The sequence below is a fragment of the Colletotrichum aenigma genome (assembly GCF_013390185.1).
Source record: "Colletotrichum aenigma strain Cg56 chromosome Unknown KSG_Cg56_contig20, whole genome shotgun sequence".
In the NCBI taxonomy this organism is placed as follows: Eukaryota; Fungi; Ascomycota; class Sordariomycetes; order Glomerellales; family Glomerellaceae; genus Colletotrichum; species Colletotrichum aenigma.
Genome location: NW_023500926.1, coordinates 14,486 through 30,214, shown reverse-complemented (window position 1 = coordinate 30,214; position 15,729 = coordinate 14,486). Strand labels below are relative to the sequence as shown.

The following is a 15,729-nucleotide window of genomic DNA, read 5'->3' as shown; positions in this document are numbered from 1 at the left end:
GCAAGGAGTCTATGATCAACAATCGCATATCCCGTCGACCTGCCTCCTGTCGCGCTACGAGATCCTCCGCTGCACGCTTTATTATCAGTCATCCTGCGCGTATAGGTATGCTGCATCCGCATAATTGTCGGGCATCATACGGGACTAAGCGTAACAGCAACCAGGACACGTGTCGTTCTAGTGACAACAGCGGATTGGCGATAATTCCACACATCAACACACGGCCCATCGCAGAGGACCAGTGTGGATCAGGACGTTTTCCCTTCTCCAGACCCTTGGGCCCAAGACGACCTTCGCCTGTCTTCGAAATGGTCGACGATTTGCCAACGCTCCCAGGCTCTCTCATATGGGACAGGGGCCGATCGGAGGTGCGCCTGGTCAGCTCGCCATTCTCATCGTCCCCACCCATCGCCATCATCAGGGACATCCGCCCGTTACTGAGCAGCCCAGCACGTCTGAACGCGGTCCGCCATGCTACTGTGTGCTGTTCGCGGGCGTCAGAGCGCTTGGAGGCGGAGACGGCGATGCAGCGTTCGACGTTGGGGCAGGTGGCCGAGCCCGTGCCGCATGCCACAGGGGCGATGCTGCCGCTACACGCGGACTCCGTTGCTTCTGGATACGAAGAGGTGGGCACAACGCAGCCGGCAGGAGCCGTCGCTGCTTTGGCCGTCTTGCTGTCGCGCCTGCCTGCTCTGGAGACCCTCGAGATCCGGACCTTTGACCGGGTCGAAGATGAAGAGGATGACGAGCAAACCGCATCTCTAGCACTAGGAGACCCCGTCATCTCCCTCCTCTGCCGGGAGATGCTTTCGGCCGGCACCATGGCCTTCGCACACGTCAGGACGGCCAGGGTCGTTGTACCATACCCGGACGATGACCCCGCCGCGGAGTTCGGCTTTTACGTCAGCGCAGACACTGTGCTACCCCTGTTTTACCTCCCGCAGGTCCGCACCCTCGAGATGCACCGCGTTGAGGACGGTGGACGGTTGGTTTCATGGCCCGCCGGGGCAGGCCCCGTCTCCGCGACGCAGCTTAAAGAATTGGTCATGAGCAAGGCCCAGCTGACTGAAGCAAGTCTGGACCGACTTGTGCGAGCATGCCCAGACCTGGAGGTTCTCCGCTGGGAGCATGTTATCGATGCCGAATACGCCCGGTCGTGGCTTGACTTGGACGCGCTGCGCACATCGCTCGAAACCCTGAAGCACTCGCTACAGGAGCTCTCCTTCAGCGTGATTCTCTGGACATCCACAGCTATCGACTGCGGCGAGCAAGGGCCGTGGGGTATTCGGGGCACGCTGGCGTCACTCAGGGGGTTCTCTCAGCTTAAGCGCATCACTATCTCGCTACCGGTACTACTTGGGTGGAGAACAGATAACTCGGCAAGGCTCGCCGACGTGCTCCCCGCTAGCATCGAGTGTGTTACAGTCACTAACGAAATGTTCTTCTGGTGGCACTCCCGATGGGACGACGTCAAGTGGGAGGCGGACGACCCAAGCGCCCCAAGGTGGCACACACTCGAAGCTAAAATCACAGAGTACCTGGAGGCTAGGCCGTCAAGCTTAAGGCAGCTCAAGGTCGAGGTTTGGACAGCCGGTGAGACATCACGGGCTGAAGAGTTAAGAGACAGGCTGACATCAGTCGGGGCTGCTACTAGTGTTCACGTCACTGTTGAGCTGAGGTCATAGTTACGGAGGCTAAAGGAGGTGAAAGGACGGAGGACTACAGACATATTATACAAGTCAAGAAGCCTTTACTTATGGTAAGGTGACTGGTGCCTCGGGTGGAATATCTGGTTGATAGTAGCTTAGCTGCGACTGAGATCACTACGTAGTCTCAAGAATCATCAAAGAAGCTATTAGGAGCCCAAAGACCCAAACGCATATGTAGTAGTTACCCACCAGCCTGTGTACGTCTAACATCAGCTAGAGCACCCTCATCTCACCACTGATCCCATGACTAAGAACGTCTAACGATACCTTGGACAGGGCAGGGAAGCATATGACGTTTCTCAGTGTTCATAATAGTCTGTTTCCACAACGGACGGAGAAGTGCATAGATAGGCTAATCTAACCATGTTTTTCTTTGGTCTCTTTTGCTCTTTGCCTTTCTCAAGCATCTCCTCACACCTTAAAGCAGCAGCTGACACTGTCTCAGCATGCAGTATGTTCTTGCCATCTCGCCTTTTGCAAATGCATATTGCAAATGCATATAGGCCTTAAACTAACCCCCTAGGCCGTAGTAGGCAATCATATAGGAAGTGGGATGTTGCTGCCATAGCGCTGACACTATAGGTAAGGGACAACATTAAGCTACCCAACATAACATAACACAACAAATGGAGGTGGTGCCTTTGCCTATAGTTAGCAGGCTGGCGCATAACCCCTTTCCGACCATCAAGGCCAGTAGCAGTGACTGCAATTATCTACAGGCCTTGTTTCTGCTGTCGGAAAAACAGCTAAATGTATAGTGTATATAGTTGAACTAAGAAGAGCCCCACGCTCACATACAAATTACACTAGATGCCTTATTACTAGTAGGCAGGCCTAGAAGAGTACACTGACTGTTGTACCAAGGACCGTTAAAGCTAGACACGATGTTCAACAGCTATAGGTAGTCACTTATGCCTTTGACTACAGAAGCAGCAGCAGCATCCCGTCAGGGCTAAAACGTCATACCACAACACAACGCCTAGGCCGGTTGCCGCACAAATGAGCTAGGTAGTCCGAAGTTTCATCTTTAAGCCACTCTAGTGTTCAGGAGCATTATAGGGGGCTAATTCTCTTGCATCCCGCCGCTAGGTTCTAAAACGGGGTGGTGAAATCAGGGCTTCACACGAGTTCAGTCGCATATGAACAATCTGCCCACTGAGGCTTCACTCATTGACTTCAAAGGGCCACGGATCAGCTGTACTCATAAAGATAGCGGCAAGTGGCGTCAAACCGTAGCCGGGTCCAGGACTCCAGCCCTCCGTGAAAGCAGCGACAACTTCAAGTTATCCATAAGCTAGCAGTGGGATACTGCGTAGTACTCCTAGGGTCGGCCTCTCGCCGGCTACTGGAAGATACGGACTATATACCTTAGGTATAGCTTATCCCAAAGAACTGAGATAGCAGGACGAGGTTGATGGACGTTTTGCAGGCACGACGGACCACCCTAGTATCTTAGCCAAGGTAGAAGTCAATATGCAGCGGGAATAAGAGGCTGCAACGCCGCGCAGCAGAGAGATATGGCCGAGGCCGCCCACTGGTATAGCTTAGCATAGTGCGTCGTGGCCCACCCACCATACGCCCTGTAAGCCGGGAGGATAAAGCAGTTTGGAACTGTCGCCATCACTACTTTATTATTTTAGGAGTCGCGTAAGCATACGTACGTTACCGTATGTTATAAAGACGAGGTCGGGGCACGGACGACCCTCGTGATGTAGCTAGTAGATCTCGTGATGCGCCTCTTCATTTACGGGGGCTTTAAGGTACTCGGGAAGCTCTGTGCTCTGGCTATTCCATCTATTATGTGTTGGACTTGTGACCTAAGAACCTCCTGCCTCCTGGCCGACCACGCCGTCTCCGAGGAACTGTGTAATCGCAAATGTTGATATATTCTCACCTTCACGTTAGTTTCCTGTTCTGATCCCCTATCTCGAAGTGCCGCCGCACGAGCCCTCTATTCAAGATAGTGCCGGGGCCACTCTTCTTACAGGATATGCCCTAATGTGTTGTTACTCAGGCCAGCGTGGGCAGGTGGTGGAAAGGGAGGCACATGTATAGCTACGAGGGACTGCTGATCAATTTCCAGTATCTCCCTCCAGGAAGCGAGAGATTTTCCAAAGGCGGGAGAGATCTGTCATATGGCCTCACATCTAATCCGGCCTGCCTCAGCGAGAGTCCACTCAGCGTCCGTCATCTGACACCCATCGGGACGAATCATGATATCCCGCTACAGGGATGCTTGTGATCTGGCTATGAGATTCAAGGCTACCGTCGGTTCCGCGTGGAGCTTGCCCGCCTTGTTGGCCGACTCAGCCGGGGGGACTGCATGCCAGTCCTCAGAGCGTTCGCAAGGTGGTAACTGCAGCAGGTCAATGTATTCATTGTGAAGGTAATAAGGTAGCATCTATAAGCCTCGCCATCCGTCGCAGCCTGCACTAGGCGATTCCAAGGCTAGACCCTGGGCTAGCTTACAGATAGACCTCGGTTAGCACATTAGGCTGTGTGCTGCCGTCCGTTGGTGATTGCGATGCTAAACACCTCGTTTCCCGTCCTTGCGTCTCTTAACAAAGTGGACGAGTCCCAACCTGGCGAAAAGAAACGCAGTCCACTCCGCAGCGCGCTCCATTCTACGGCTTGATTTGAGGCCGTAATAGTCCTCTAGCGAGGTTGAGGATACGGGGTTGACGTTAGCGACGTCATCAGCACAGGCAGACCGAGACCGCTTCCCCCCAGGACGAACGGTGCACAGCTTGATGAGAGATTCAATATTACATCAGCATGAAGAGGATTGGGAGGGGGCAAGTAAGAGAGGGGACACCCCGAAATAGTGCTCAAGGGTTGGGGTTCTAGTCAGGCTGGGAGCCAGCTTGCGCTCGCGTTTGTGTGTTGCGCGCGGGTGGGTCGGTGGGCCTTGGTCGATCCGGACATCCCGCGAGGCGGATGGTCTAACGGAATAATTACCCACCTAAATGATAACATAAAAAATTGCCGGGAGGGGACACCAAACCAGCATCGCTTTTTCAGATAGGTAATGGTCAGTGAAAAAGAGGATAAGTCCAGACTCACATGGCCCGTCCTGTTACTTATATTGAGGTGCTTATAACAATAGACTCTCACTATGAAGCCCACACACTTTCTCTGTATTCCACTGGTCACCCGATTGTCGCGGCCTGGGCTGTCTGCGGAGTTGAGCGCTCTTAAGTCATACATTACTAGTGCGGACAATATCAGCATCCCCGCGTCCGCTGTGCGTCCCCTCAGCACTATCCACCTCACTTTGGGAGTCATGAGCCTTCCCGAGCCCAAAGACGTTGAAGAGGCGACCCAGGTCCTTCAGAGCATCATTCCTCTACTTCCCCAAAGGCCCATCAAGATCTCGCTCCTTGGCCTAGGAACCTTTCCTGGCATAGATCCAGGACGTGCCGAAATCCTCTTTGCGCACCCCACGTGTCTCGACTACGACTTCGACGCGCTATGCCAAAGAATCCGGCATGTGTTCGAGGATGCTGGTATCTTCGACAAGAGAGGCTTCAGCTTATTCCTTCACGCCACCATCTTAAACGCCAGGAAGACCGCCGACGGGGGGCTCATTGACGCGACGGAGATCCTAAGGAGCTATCGGGGACACGTATGGATGGAAAATGTTCCTCTCGAGGAAATCGGGATTTGCCGGATGGGTGCCAAGAAGAAGGGGGGTGATGATGAGGAATATCTGCTCGCAGCTTCCATCCCACTCACGACTTCGGCTGATAGATGAAATGTGAGGTGGAATTCTGATGTAAGGTAGAGCAGCCACTTGCCTGCTTTTACCCTATTAGTTCTAGATATCTAGTAGGTCCGTTCGCTAAGAGACCCCTTCAGGATCGGGGACAGTGCCACTGATTACCAGTACAGCGGCTAGTCCTCAGGTCTGAGGGTTAGTTGAACCCGAGCATGAGGTGACTTGTAGTCGGATGGGACCTCTACAGGTCTCCAGCAATTAACTTCGTGAGCATCCTCGGACCCTTTCAGCTCATCTTCCTCCGCGAATACTCGTTAAGTTTAGGACTAGTCACCTTGGCCCCTAACCACTTCGATCTAATTACCACAGCCTTCAGCAGCAATGATGCCTGCGTTTATTGCATCCCACTGCACACTAACTTAGGCATTGTATCCCCAGCGAAAGCAGGCAGCATATGCGAGAATGCGAATTCGTTTCTTGGACCTCGCAATAATGCCGTGATCGTTTCCGCCAGCTTGGCTCCTCCGGAGCTAGATGGGTACTTCCTCATGAGTTTCAACAGTCCTCGGCCATCCGTTGCTAAGCGGACAGAACGATATGTCTGTCTTACAAACGGACAAGCTACAGCTACTACAGCTCTAGAAAGGCCGTAACATATTTAGGCTAGCTGTCTGTTCTTTAGCAACTCCATATAGAAGCTACTATAGAATCATCATGTAGCGATTTGGAGAAGTCTTGTGGTCTTGCTAGTAAAGGGCCTTTGATCTGCAGTTTTTAAACTGATAATGAGCTCATGAGGGTAGTCATTGGTCTTTAGTGTTATCCTAATCTGAAAGTTGCTTGTTCGATTCGTCAACAATACCCGTTGAGTTGTTAGCTGGGTTCTCATTCAAATCCCACACAAGTGGACAACATGGCTGCATTTAAGAGATAATAGGGTTCATTTGTGGTACTTTGAAAAGATGCAGCTTCTAATGACTCGTCCCTACTTCAGGCGTGTCTGCTGAATCTCTGCTTAAGGTAGGACGAGTAGAAGGTCTTAGAAATAGCCAGAAGACAGTCGTTATTTAATAACAGGTTAGGCCTGGCTGGCTTCAACGACCCAGATCCTTTGCTATGCGCTATAGAAAGCAACCCTGATACGTTCTGTTCTGTGCTAGCTCTTGATGGCCGCCTGAAAATTTCTAAGGCCTCAAACCAGGAGTCGCATTGTGGGTCTGACGAGGTGCATTTGATTCTACAATAGGACCCCAACAGTAACAAAGCTGCAAGCTGCTATCCTGATGGTCTTGTGGTCAGCGTTGAGTGTGCATCATGGAGACAGGTCAGCAGCCACCTAGAGATTCTCTCCTGTTTTATTGCTTCACTTCTGGTGAAGAAGGCCATGAGTAACCTCATAACCACAGGAGATATCATGATATCTATAATAGTATGCCCAGGCCTCTTATCACTGTTCGCCCAGGCTCTCAACCCTGCTGGTACGGTAGAGTGATAGCTAACAGTATATATGCGGAGAGTGCCAGAGCTTACAGACGTACTCAAGCAACTTCCACCTCTAACGTATATACAGTCTGCTTCCTAACCTACTAGTGAATATGCAGTATGTGATGATGAAATTGGGCGTGGGAAGGAAGTGATACACAGTGTCTAGCAAGACTTAAGCTGCGGAAACAACCAAGACGAGAGCCATACGTCAAGAGGAACATCTATTAATAAGCTGGTTGGGCACCCAGACCGTTAGTGATGATATACCTGTATTGTCATTCCCTGCTCTTTCGCTACCTACATAGCTGGGCGCTAAGCTGCATATGAGGACCGGCTTTGGCGCATTTTACGACCTCCTGATGCCCCACAATGATAGGTGCCAGCATGATGAACAGCAGACTGGGGAGCATAGGACTCTGAGGATATTGTTGCGGCGAACTAAACGGTGAGTCGGTGTGGGTGCAGGCCGCCTTGGGAATCTGGCCATTAGCCAGGAGAGGCAGGCACGAAAGGATTGAAAGCTATTCTTCTCAACACCGCTCCCAACGCAATCTATCTTACCTTACTTTATGACATGCTGAATAGTAACGGTCGTAGCTGCCGAAGATAGACAAACGATACAAGGCCGTCGCAAAAAAAAAAAAAAGCGCCTGAATACGTTCGGCCTTTTTCGGTGGGAGTGGCGATCGGCTCGGACCGGACTAGGGTTACGCAACAGCGCGTTTCCTCGCCGCTGTCAGATGCAAGCCGGGGACCCCGTCCCACGGGGCATATTACGGACTATGGCTTATAGCACGGCCGCCCGGCCAACCCCCCCCCCTAAATTAGATCTCCCCCTTGTACCCAGGCACCCAGGCAGGCACCTCCTCCTCGCAGCGGGGTCTTGCTTGGTCTGGGCTGTTCCACTGGCAGGGGTGGCTTGTGGAAACGCAACCTAAAGCCGAAACTCAGAACCAACGACATGATTGGTCCCCCGGGCAGAAATCGTCAACGCGTCCCTGAGCATCCTTCTCGGCCTTCAGGGGAGATATTCTGCACGTAATGCGCGCTATTTCCCCCAACGCGACCCAACGCGACCTTCCTAGCGTAATGCGTCAGTCTAGCCACTGACGTCCAATTACTCGGCTTATCTATAGGTAGCTAGCGCGCCCTATAGATGGGGTGAGGCAGGGTTCCAGATTAGCGGGCGGCTTTTAAGACATTGTTGCCCTGAAAGCAAGATGGTCCCCGGCACCTGGGATGCAAGTTGTTGCCCCGAAGGCGGGACGTCGCCTCTGTCAAGATCGGCATTCTCACTGCAACAGCAGAGGAAGCATACAGGAAACTGCTATGCTAGCCTAAGTCAAGGGCAGCAATGAGATATAGAAGTCCTTCTTTGCCTTGTCATTTGCGCCCATCATAGACCTATAGACCCTTTGCAGGCAGAGATGTGCGTGGCCAATTGTAGTACGTGCTCCTATCGAGTCGTCTTTGTTGTCTGAAGAATCAGATCATACATTCTGCACCTGTCCACAGTATGAATCCTGTTAGCCAGGCCAAGGCTCAAAGAAGGTATGTGCTTTGACAGAGAGCTCAAAAGTCCAATAGGCTTCCTTAGGTATCAGAAGCTAGTAGTGAAACAACATCAGAAAGAAAAGGCTAAGAACAGCCTCAACTACGCCCGGTAATCAGTGTCATAATAGAGACTTTCAACAGAGCTAAACCATAAACACTGAAGTCGTCCTATAGCTCTACTAGTAGGGTTAACTACCCGCTGCACCTCACTAGGGTTAGGAGTGAAGGCTGAAGCTTCAATATACACTGGGCTGCAGGAATGTGATCCGCCGCGTCACGTTTAGCTTTCTTATCCCATTGACTACTGCATAACATCGGAACCTCAGATACAATTCCTACTCTTCGCTCAGCATGCTATTCTTGAAAGGGTATGGAGTTGAGGGGAACGACGGAAACAGAATCATATGAAACCATAATTATTTACGACCCCGCATCGAGATCTACTGACGTCATATGGCAGTCGATGGGATAGATTGGAGTTTCAGCTGTAAAAGTAACGCGCAACCGTAACATTCGGAAAACGCATAGGTGTAGTTACCCTTTGCATAGTAGCTAGCTAGGCAACTAACCACCTGGCCCTGATCTGGCAGGACTGTTATTGTGAAGGGGCTAACCTTAACGCGTGTGGTTTTATTCACTTCCCCCTTTTTTTTTTCTTTCCTTTTTTCTTCTTTTTTTTTTTTTTATTTGTTCCCATTTCTCAATCTTCAAATCCTTCTGCCTCACCCTTTAGCCCGCAAACAACTCATACATAGTAGTATTCTCAATGCTTATGCAAAGTGCAGACCGTACAACCTACAAGCGCAAACATCGTCAAGTCCGGCAGTCGTGTAACGCTTGTAGTCTGCAGAAAATACGATGCGGTAAACAGCACCCGATATGCCACCGGTGCGCGAAGAAGGGGCTGTGCTGCCAGTACAGCATGTCTATGCGTACAGGTGAGCGTCAACGACTAGCCGAATTGTACGACATGCCGGGGAGTAGCACAGGAACGTTGTCATCATTCGCAGCTCCTCAGCTAGTGTCACTATCGCTCAGCACGACGGAGGATCCCTCCACCGAAAGCCCGACGAATCGCTCTCAAGCCTCGTTTGACGACGTCAGGAACTGGAGCTGGCTGATTGACACAGCATCTATGTATTTACTGGAGCCTAGCCTGGAGCTTGCAACAAGCGAAGATCCTTCGACTAATAGCATAGTGTTAAGTTCGCCTAGCAATCAGAACACGCCGTCCTCTCCGCAGTATTATCCGAGACAGCCTGATGGGAACTCCGATATCCCATGTGCGGGAGATACTCGACCCACCGAAGATGTAGGCAACAGTATCCAGGACGCCAGCCCACGGCCGCAAGTGAAGGGCGACGCCCTTAATCCCGATAGAACACGCCGTGTATATGACTGCGCCACTGAGGCTCTGAGCCTCTTAGAAAACCTCCACACGTCAGCGAGCGGCTGTCTAACGGTTGTACAACGCCCACCTCATCTCGTCGCTATCGAGGGAGACTGCAAATCCGGGCAGAAAGATATAGGCGATATACTGTCTGAAAACAGAGAGGCACTCGCCAGACTTAACAGCCTACTAGGCTGTCCATGCTCTAGAAGGCAAAACATACTTCTTTTGACGTACCTGGTGATTGCTAAAATCGCGGACTCGTACCGCCTGATCCTCGGGATCAGCGACAGCGCCGAGCCTGCAGCAAAGCATTCCACTATGGAACAGTCACCTAAGATAACTTTGACGACTGTCTCGTGTATCGGCAGCTACCCCTTGGACGATAACAGCCAGAAGATTCTCAGCGCGCACCTGGTCCTAAGGCAGGTTAGAGATCAAGTTCAGCCTCTACTGAAAAGGATACGTCCCGGCCACGGCCATGTTCCCGACTCACTACCACCTACATACAGTCAGTGGTACCCATCGCCTTTGAAGCCTCTCCAGTCGACGTTACCAGTTCATCACCACTCTCACGTTACGGGCATAATCAACCAAGTGTATGCCGACGCTAGTAGTATCAAAACTGGGTGCTGACACTGTTGCCCTATATCTAAGTAGGGTCATGACGCCTCCAGGTCCTGCGCCCTCGTCGCGGATGAAAAAGCCCGTCGTTCACGGTTGTTAGCAGTATTCTCCTCAACAGGAGGCAGGGAATCGGAGCGAAACTTGTAACCACCCGATATTATGTCACGAGAGCCCGCCTTTTCGCTCAAGCTTGCCCTTTTACGCAGCGTTAGCCACTTCAGTTTCGTTCATTAGCTACCTTAATGTTTAGTAATATGGAGCTCGTTCGTTCTCAATACTATAGCGATTGGGGTGGTGTGGTGGTAGGGTGGACAAGCCAGAAGGTCATATGCCCTCATACGCCAGTCACTTATTAGTAGAATTCATCGGCAATACGAAGTATAGTAGAAATAAACCTACCGTGCCGTTATATATAACGCTGGTCCATTGTAATAGGGTAGCTGGACGAGTCTAGGAGCTAATATCTTCTTTTCCTTCTCAATCTTCTTTTTCCTGAAGTGGCTTTCTGTCCTTTCACTTACTTCCTTTTATTCCTATCTTCTGCCCCCCCCCTCCCTTTTTCTTTTTCGTTTATTGCGAGGAATCCCTTACAATGGCCACAGGCACAGGTTCCAGTCGGGCTTGATCCCAGTATAGATGCTACGCAGTGGTGTTTCCTAGAACAGGCTTCCCTTATACTATTGACCTACTAATCAGATGCAACCCTGTAGACCTAAAATGATTGCTATCATCTGCTGGTTCTCACGTGCTCGACATCAAGGTCCTTAAGCGCCACGGTGAGCCCCTCTTATTCCTGCAGTTCTGCAGTATATATATCCTGTCCCAGCCGCTTACCTTGCGACCTAGGTAGACGGCTGCTCTACTGTCACTATTACATACGTAGCAATCGATTACAGTATGCCCAAGCAGGCAGCTCCTGACTTTAGACACCCATCTGAAAGCGTCTCAGACGCGCAGGAACACCAGGAACACCTGCCAGCCAGCCCTCAGACCGGCTCACCCAACGCAGTAACGATGCCCAAGGACGACGCTAATACAGGCGAGGCCTTACGGCTACTGCTCCCGCGGTATCGGCCGGAGGGGGCCAGCAGCGGGTTGTGCCCTCAAAGCGAGGCCTCGCCGCTCGCAACATCCCCGAACGCTTGGTGCGGCCCGCGACAGCCGCACCTGAACGCCAAGCAGCGGCGCGCAGCAAAGCGACGGGCTCGTTTCCACGTGCCACACGGGCGAACATCTCTAATAGAGGAAGAAGCTAGGGCCTGCGACGACCTGGCGCCGCCCCTTAGGGAAAGATTCTCAGACCCGGTTGAGATACATCGAAGTCTATCGGCTATCCCCGTCCATCCTCCCCCAACCCATCTCCTCAAACCCCGCCCGCACACCGCATACGACCCGTTGATCTGCGACTTCATATCCCTCCTGAAGAGTAAGAATGTCAGCTGTGCGCTCTGCGCCTTCTATAAGCGGGGACGGATAGCAGAGACGCATAAGCTGAAGAGGTGCTCACATCAGGCGGAATCATCGGAAGCCCAGGGCTGGTTAACAATGTTCCGGTCGTACCGTGCCCGCGGCGGCGGCAAGGGGGCGCGGTGCCACGCCTGTCGGTTCCCGCTAACGCTCTGTTGGCGGACGGTCTACCGGGAACAAATGGACGAGTGGTACGGCAATGAGCAAGAGGCGCTGGAGAGGGAGGATATACTATGTAAGGAGGTACAATGCGTATGGGTAAAGGCCGTGCAGCGGTTTGTTACAGCATGCATGATCGTAGAAGGCATTGGTGCTGGTACCGGCGTGAGCACCCTGGGTGCAATGGTCCTGGAGGTGATGGGCTGGTCGGACTGGTCGGGTCTGTTGTCGAACGGGCCCGAGCATATACGTGGATGGCTAGAGGAGATGGATGAAGTGGATGGGCTCTGGTGCCCGCGACTCCTACGGCTGTTCTGGCTCCTAGCCCACTGCTGAATAAGGTAGTATAGTCAACTACTGAAATCAAGTTGGAATTCTTGTTTCCTTCGGTCTTCCTCTTCCCTTTTTTCTCTTTTTTCCCTTTCTTCCTTTTCTTTTTCTTTTCTTTTCTTTTTCATCTGCCCTCTTCCTTCCTCCCTCAGCGATTCTTTCCCATACACGCGGGAGCCATGTGAGAATGCCCCCTATCAGTCAACAGCAACGTGGAAATTTAACTTGAGCCTGACTAATCGGGAAGTCACCTAGCAGCATCTCGGCAAGCAGGAGCGAAAGTGGAGAGAAAGGCACTATATAACTAACTACAACTGCCTGCCCTTACCTGCGTACTTGCCTGAAACACCTACTTAAACACCAGGCTAAATCCACACTCACACTCACACACTCCCACATCTGATGCCTTTGTATTAGCGTGGAGCTAGCTAATGAGCTGGAGCAAATCAGAAACCTACTATTGTGCATCTCCTACTACTGCCTTATAAGGCCTATTAATATCTTGCGAACAGTATTGAGTACCTACCTGCAAGGTACCTCAGGCAAGCACCTACTGACCTAAAACATCACCCTCTTAATTCTCATGCTAAAACTGTTGACTGCTTAGTTTACCCTCCCTGAAGCGGACCTGCCTCAAACACGAGATATTCAATGCTTACCTGTCAACAACGCAAGAGATCAGGAAACTACCTAGTACCAAGAAATACCTCCTCACCTCCCCATCGCCCAACCCTACAGGAGCGAGCGTTCCGACCAGGAGGAGCAGCAGGAACGAGCGCGACACGCTTCACATCAGCAATCTACCCCTCCTAACCAGCATGGACAGGCTCCCCGCGGAGATCGTCGACCTCATCTTCCGGAACATCGCTAGCCCTGGAACCGGCCTGCGTCACATCGCCCCGTTCCTCCGATGTGGTCGACGATGGTTCGAACACGCCGTCCCCTTCGTCTGGAAGAGAGTGTGCCTCCTGGCCATTACACAAGAGTGTATAGACAATAAGAGGAGGGCCCTGTAACCGTCACAAATCGAGACACTCACCGGCTGGGACGGACGGAAGTGCGGCTGCGGCCTTTGCCAGGCGAACGACCCACCAAACTCACAACCTCGCCAATACCTCCTTCCCCATGTGGACCTCACCTCGATCTACCGACTCCCATTCCCAAGGCTGAGGCAGATACAGCACATGAGGTTCAATGACCCAACGTTACCCGAAATGATCGAAAGACTCCACACAGCAGATGGCAACACCATCACGAGACTGGAAGTCAGCCAGTGGCATGTCGAGTCCGCCCTCCCGGACTTCGTATCATTGCTGACGAATCTCTCCCAACTCCGCGTCGACCATCTGGCATACCATCACGACGAAGTCTCAGTTGTGCAGCCAGCGTGGGACAAGCTGACGTCCGCCAGCATGTTCCGAAACCTGACGTACGGATGTGACGAGTCTGCGATAATCATACACGCCCTGTCCGACTGCCCAGAGCTGAGCAGGCTGCGCATTACTATAGAGCCGGCCATCTCGAGCCTTCTGAGTCCCCTACCCCCAAACCACGCGGATTGGTACAAGCGCCGAGGTCAACCCTTCAGATCTCTCACCAAGCTCGACATCAGACCAATGAGAGAGTGCACCTCCCTGTATCAAGAGCTCGCAACCATGTCAGCCCTGAACTCGCTCACCGTACGGTTCAGGCCAGCCAGCATCTCGCCCGCAATCCTCACGTACCTGTCGAGAATGACGCAGCTGCAGGAGCTCCGCCTGATTGGAACGTCTCGCGGTGGACGGATGGGGCTCTGGAGCCGTGGGACGTTCCCCCCCAACAACGCTTCGGATGCGATCAGAGAGGGATGAGCCAACTCAAGACGTTCCAACTCAGCCTCCCCGGCGTCTACTCCCTCACGCCCGGCCAGGGAAGCCGCCAGCACATGTTGGAGTCGATTGCACGCAACAACCAAGAGATAGAGGAGCTGGTTCTCGACGCGAGCCTGCGGCTGCCAGCAGCATCTTCTTCCTGGCGGCCCCCACCACCAAACTCGACACGCCACGACACCGGGAAATCAATGAAGATAACCCTCCACTCCATCAGCATTCCAAGGGAAGGAGAGCCTGGGCCGGTCGATGAGGGCGTAGCGGAGGTCGTCAAGCAGCTCCACACTATATTCCCAAAGCTGCGGTCCCTGTTCACCTCCGCGGACGAAATGGAACACTGTGCGAACCGTAACGGTCCGTTGCGAGGGTCGGGTGGGTTAATCAAGCCATCTTCGTCGCTTGCGGTCTAGGCGGTCTCCCGAATTGCGCATATGGACCTGCTGTTCTCAAAAGACCGACCGATCTCAGTCGAATCGAAACCGTCCCGCAATGGAACGCAGGCATCCACGTTGCATCAGATCCCTTGTCGGATCGTCCGCCCGGCCGCCCGCCCGCCCTGTGACGAGCGAGAGAACATACCCGCAATCGAGAGGGGAGTATTCGTGTCCGAAGAGGAGAAGGAGCGACCGCAGTTCGCGACGTAGGCACTAGGTAGGGAGGGCTTGGGGCACGTCTAGGGAAGTGGAGGATCAGGGCATCGCCTGCATATAGGGCAAGGGTATCATAGCGGCCCAACCGAACTTCATAACACCTAATAAGCCTTGGACCTGTACATCTCAATCCACGGCGATGTGCGCAAGATTTCATTCACTCATCGTGACAAGTAGTAGGTAAACGCCTGTGCTATCAAGTCGAACCGAAAGGCCTGTTTAAATTTGAAGGCCTTGACAGCTAAGCCAGCCAGCCTACGAATACAAGCGACCGATATAGGTACACCAGCCAGCAAAGGAGCTCTGAGGAAATCGGCTGCTCTACCTCATCTGACGCGCGGTATAGAGACAGCACCAAACAGCCAGAAGAAGGCCCCAGCCCCTGGGAGCGGAAGAGAGGAGAGGAGAGGAGAGGAGGGGGGCTATCAAAGCCAAAGCCGGCTATTAGAAGTGCTCATTCGACTTGGCCCATGACCGCACCCCTTACCATCTCAACGACTGCATACCAACTTTGCAATAGCTAACACCACTAGCCCAGGCCAGACAAGAAAATGGCTTGAGATCAGAATGGAGAGTTAAGGTAGCCTTATAAGAGCAGATGAGGGGCGATCACCCGGGGGCGTAGGCTCAAACCAGCAACCCTAAGCATAGCGCACACACACGCACACCCTTCTTCCAAGGGATGTCTTCCAAAGCCTCTCAGCAGCACCCGCCACGCCTTCTTTATAGAGGTTGGTTCTTTGATATGACACTGCCAGCTGTCTATTCTCAG

At 52.6% G+C, this 15,729-nt stretch overlaps 4 protein-coding genes across 4 annotated transcripts; all 4 read left to right on the top strand.

Moving 5' to 3' along the window:
• Nucleotides 1–308: 308 nt before the first annotated feature.
• On the top strand, nucleotides 309–1,698 carry CGCA056_v015050 (uncharacterized protein; the record flags this gene model as incomplete). The annotated part of the gene is made up of 2 exons (XM_037330291.1): nucleotides 309–1,593; nucleotides 1,694–1,698. The coding sequence occupies 2 exons, from the start codon at nucleotides 309–311 to the stop codon at nucleotides 1,696–1,698; spliced, it is 1,290 nt and encodes a 429-aa protein (XP_037171319.1).
• Nucleotides 1,699–4,824: 3,126 nt separating this feature from the next.
• Nucleotides 4,825–5,463, top strand: CGCA056_v015049 (uncharacterized protein; the record flags this gene model as incomplete). The annotated part of the gene is made up of 1 exon (XM_037330290.1): nucleotides 4,825–5,463. One exon carries the CDS (start codon nucleotides 4,825–4,827, stop codon nucleotides 5,461–5,463), a length of 639 nt encoding a protein of 212 aa, XP_037171320.1.
• Nucleotides 5,464–10,177: 4,714 nt separating this feature from the next.
• Nucleotides 10,178–10,583, top strand: CGCA056_v015048 (uncharacterized protein; the record flags this gene model as incomplete). Its single annotated transcript, XM_037330289.1, has 2 exons — nucleotides 10,178–10,455; nucleotides 10,514–10,583. The coding sequence occupies 2 exons, from the start codon at nucleotides 10,178–10,180 to the stop codon at nucleotides 10,581–10,583; spliced, it is 348 nt and encodes a 115-aa protein (XP_037171321.1).
• Nucleotides 10,584–13,653: 3,070 nt separating this feature from the next.
• Nucleotides 13,654–14,717, top strand: CGCA056_v015047 (uncharacterized protein; the record flags this gene model as incomplete). The annotated part of the gene is made up of 2 exons (XM_037330288.1): nucleotides 13,654–14,118; nucleotides 14,172–14,717. 2 exons carry the CDS (start codon nucleotides 13,654–13,656, stop codon nucleotides 14,715–14,717), a joined length of 1,011 nt encoding a protein of 336 aa, XP_037171324.1.
• Between the last annotated feature and the right edge of the window lie 1,012 nt (nucleotides 14,718–15,729).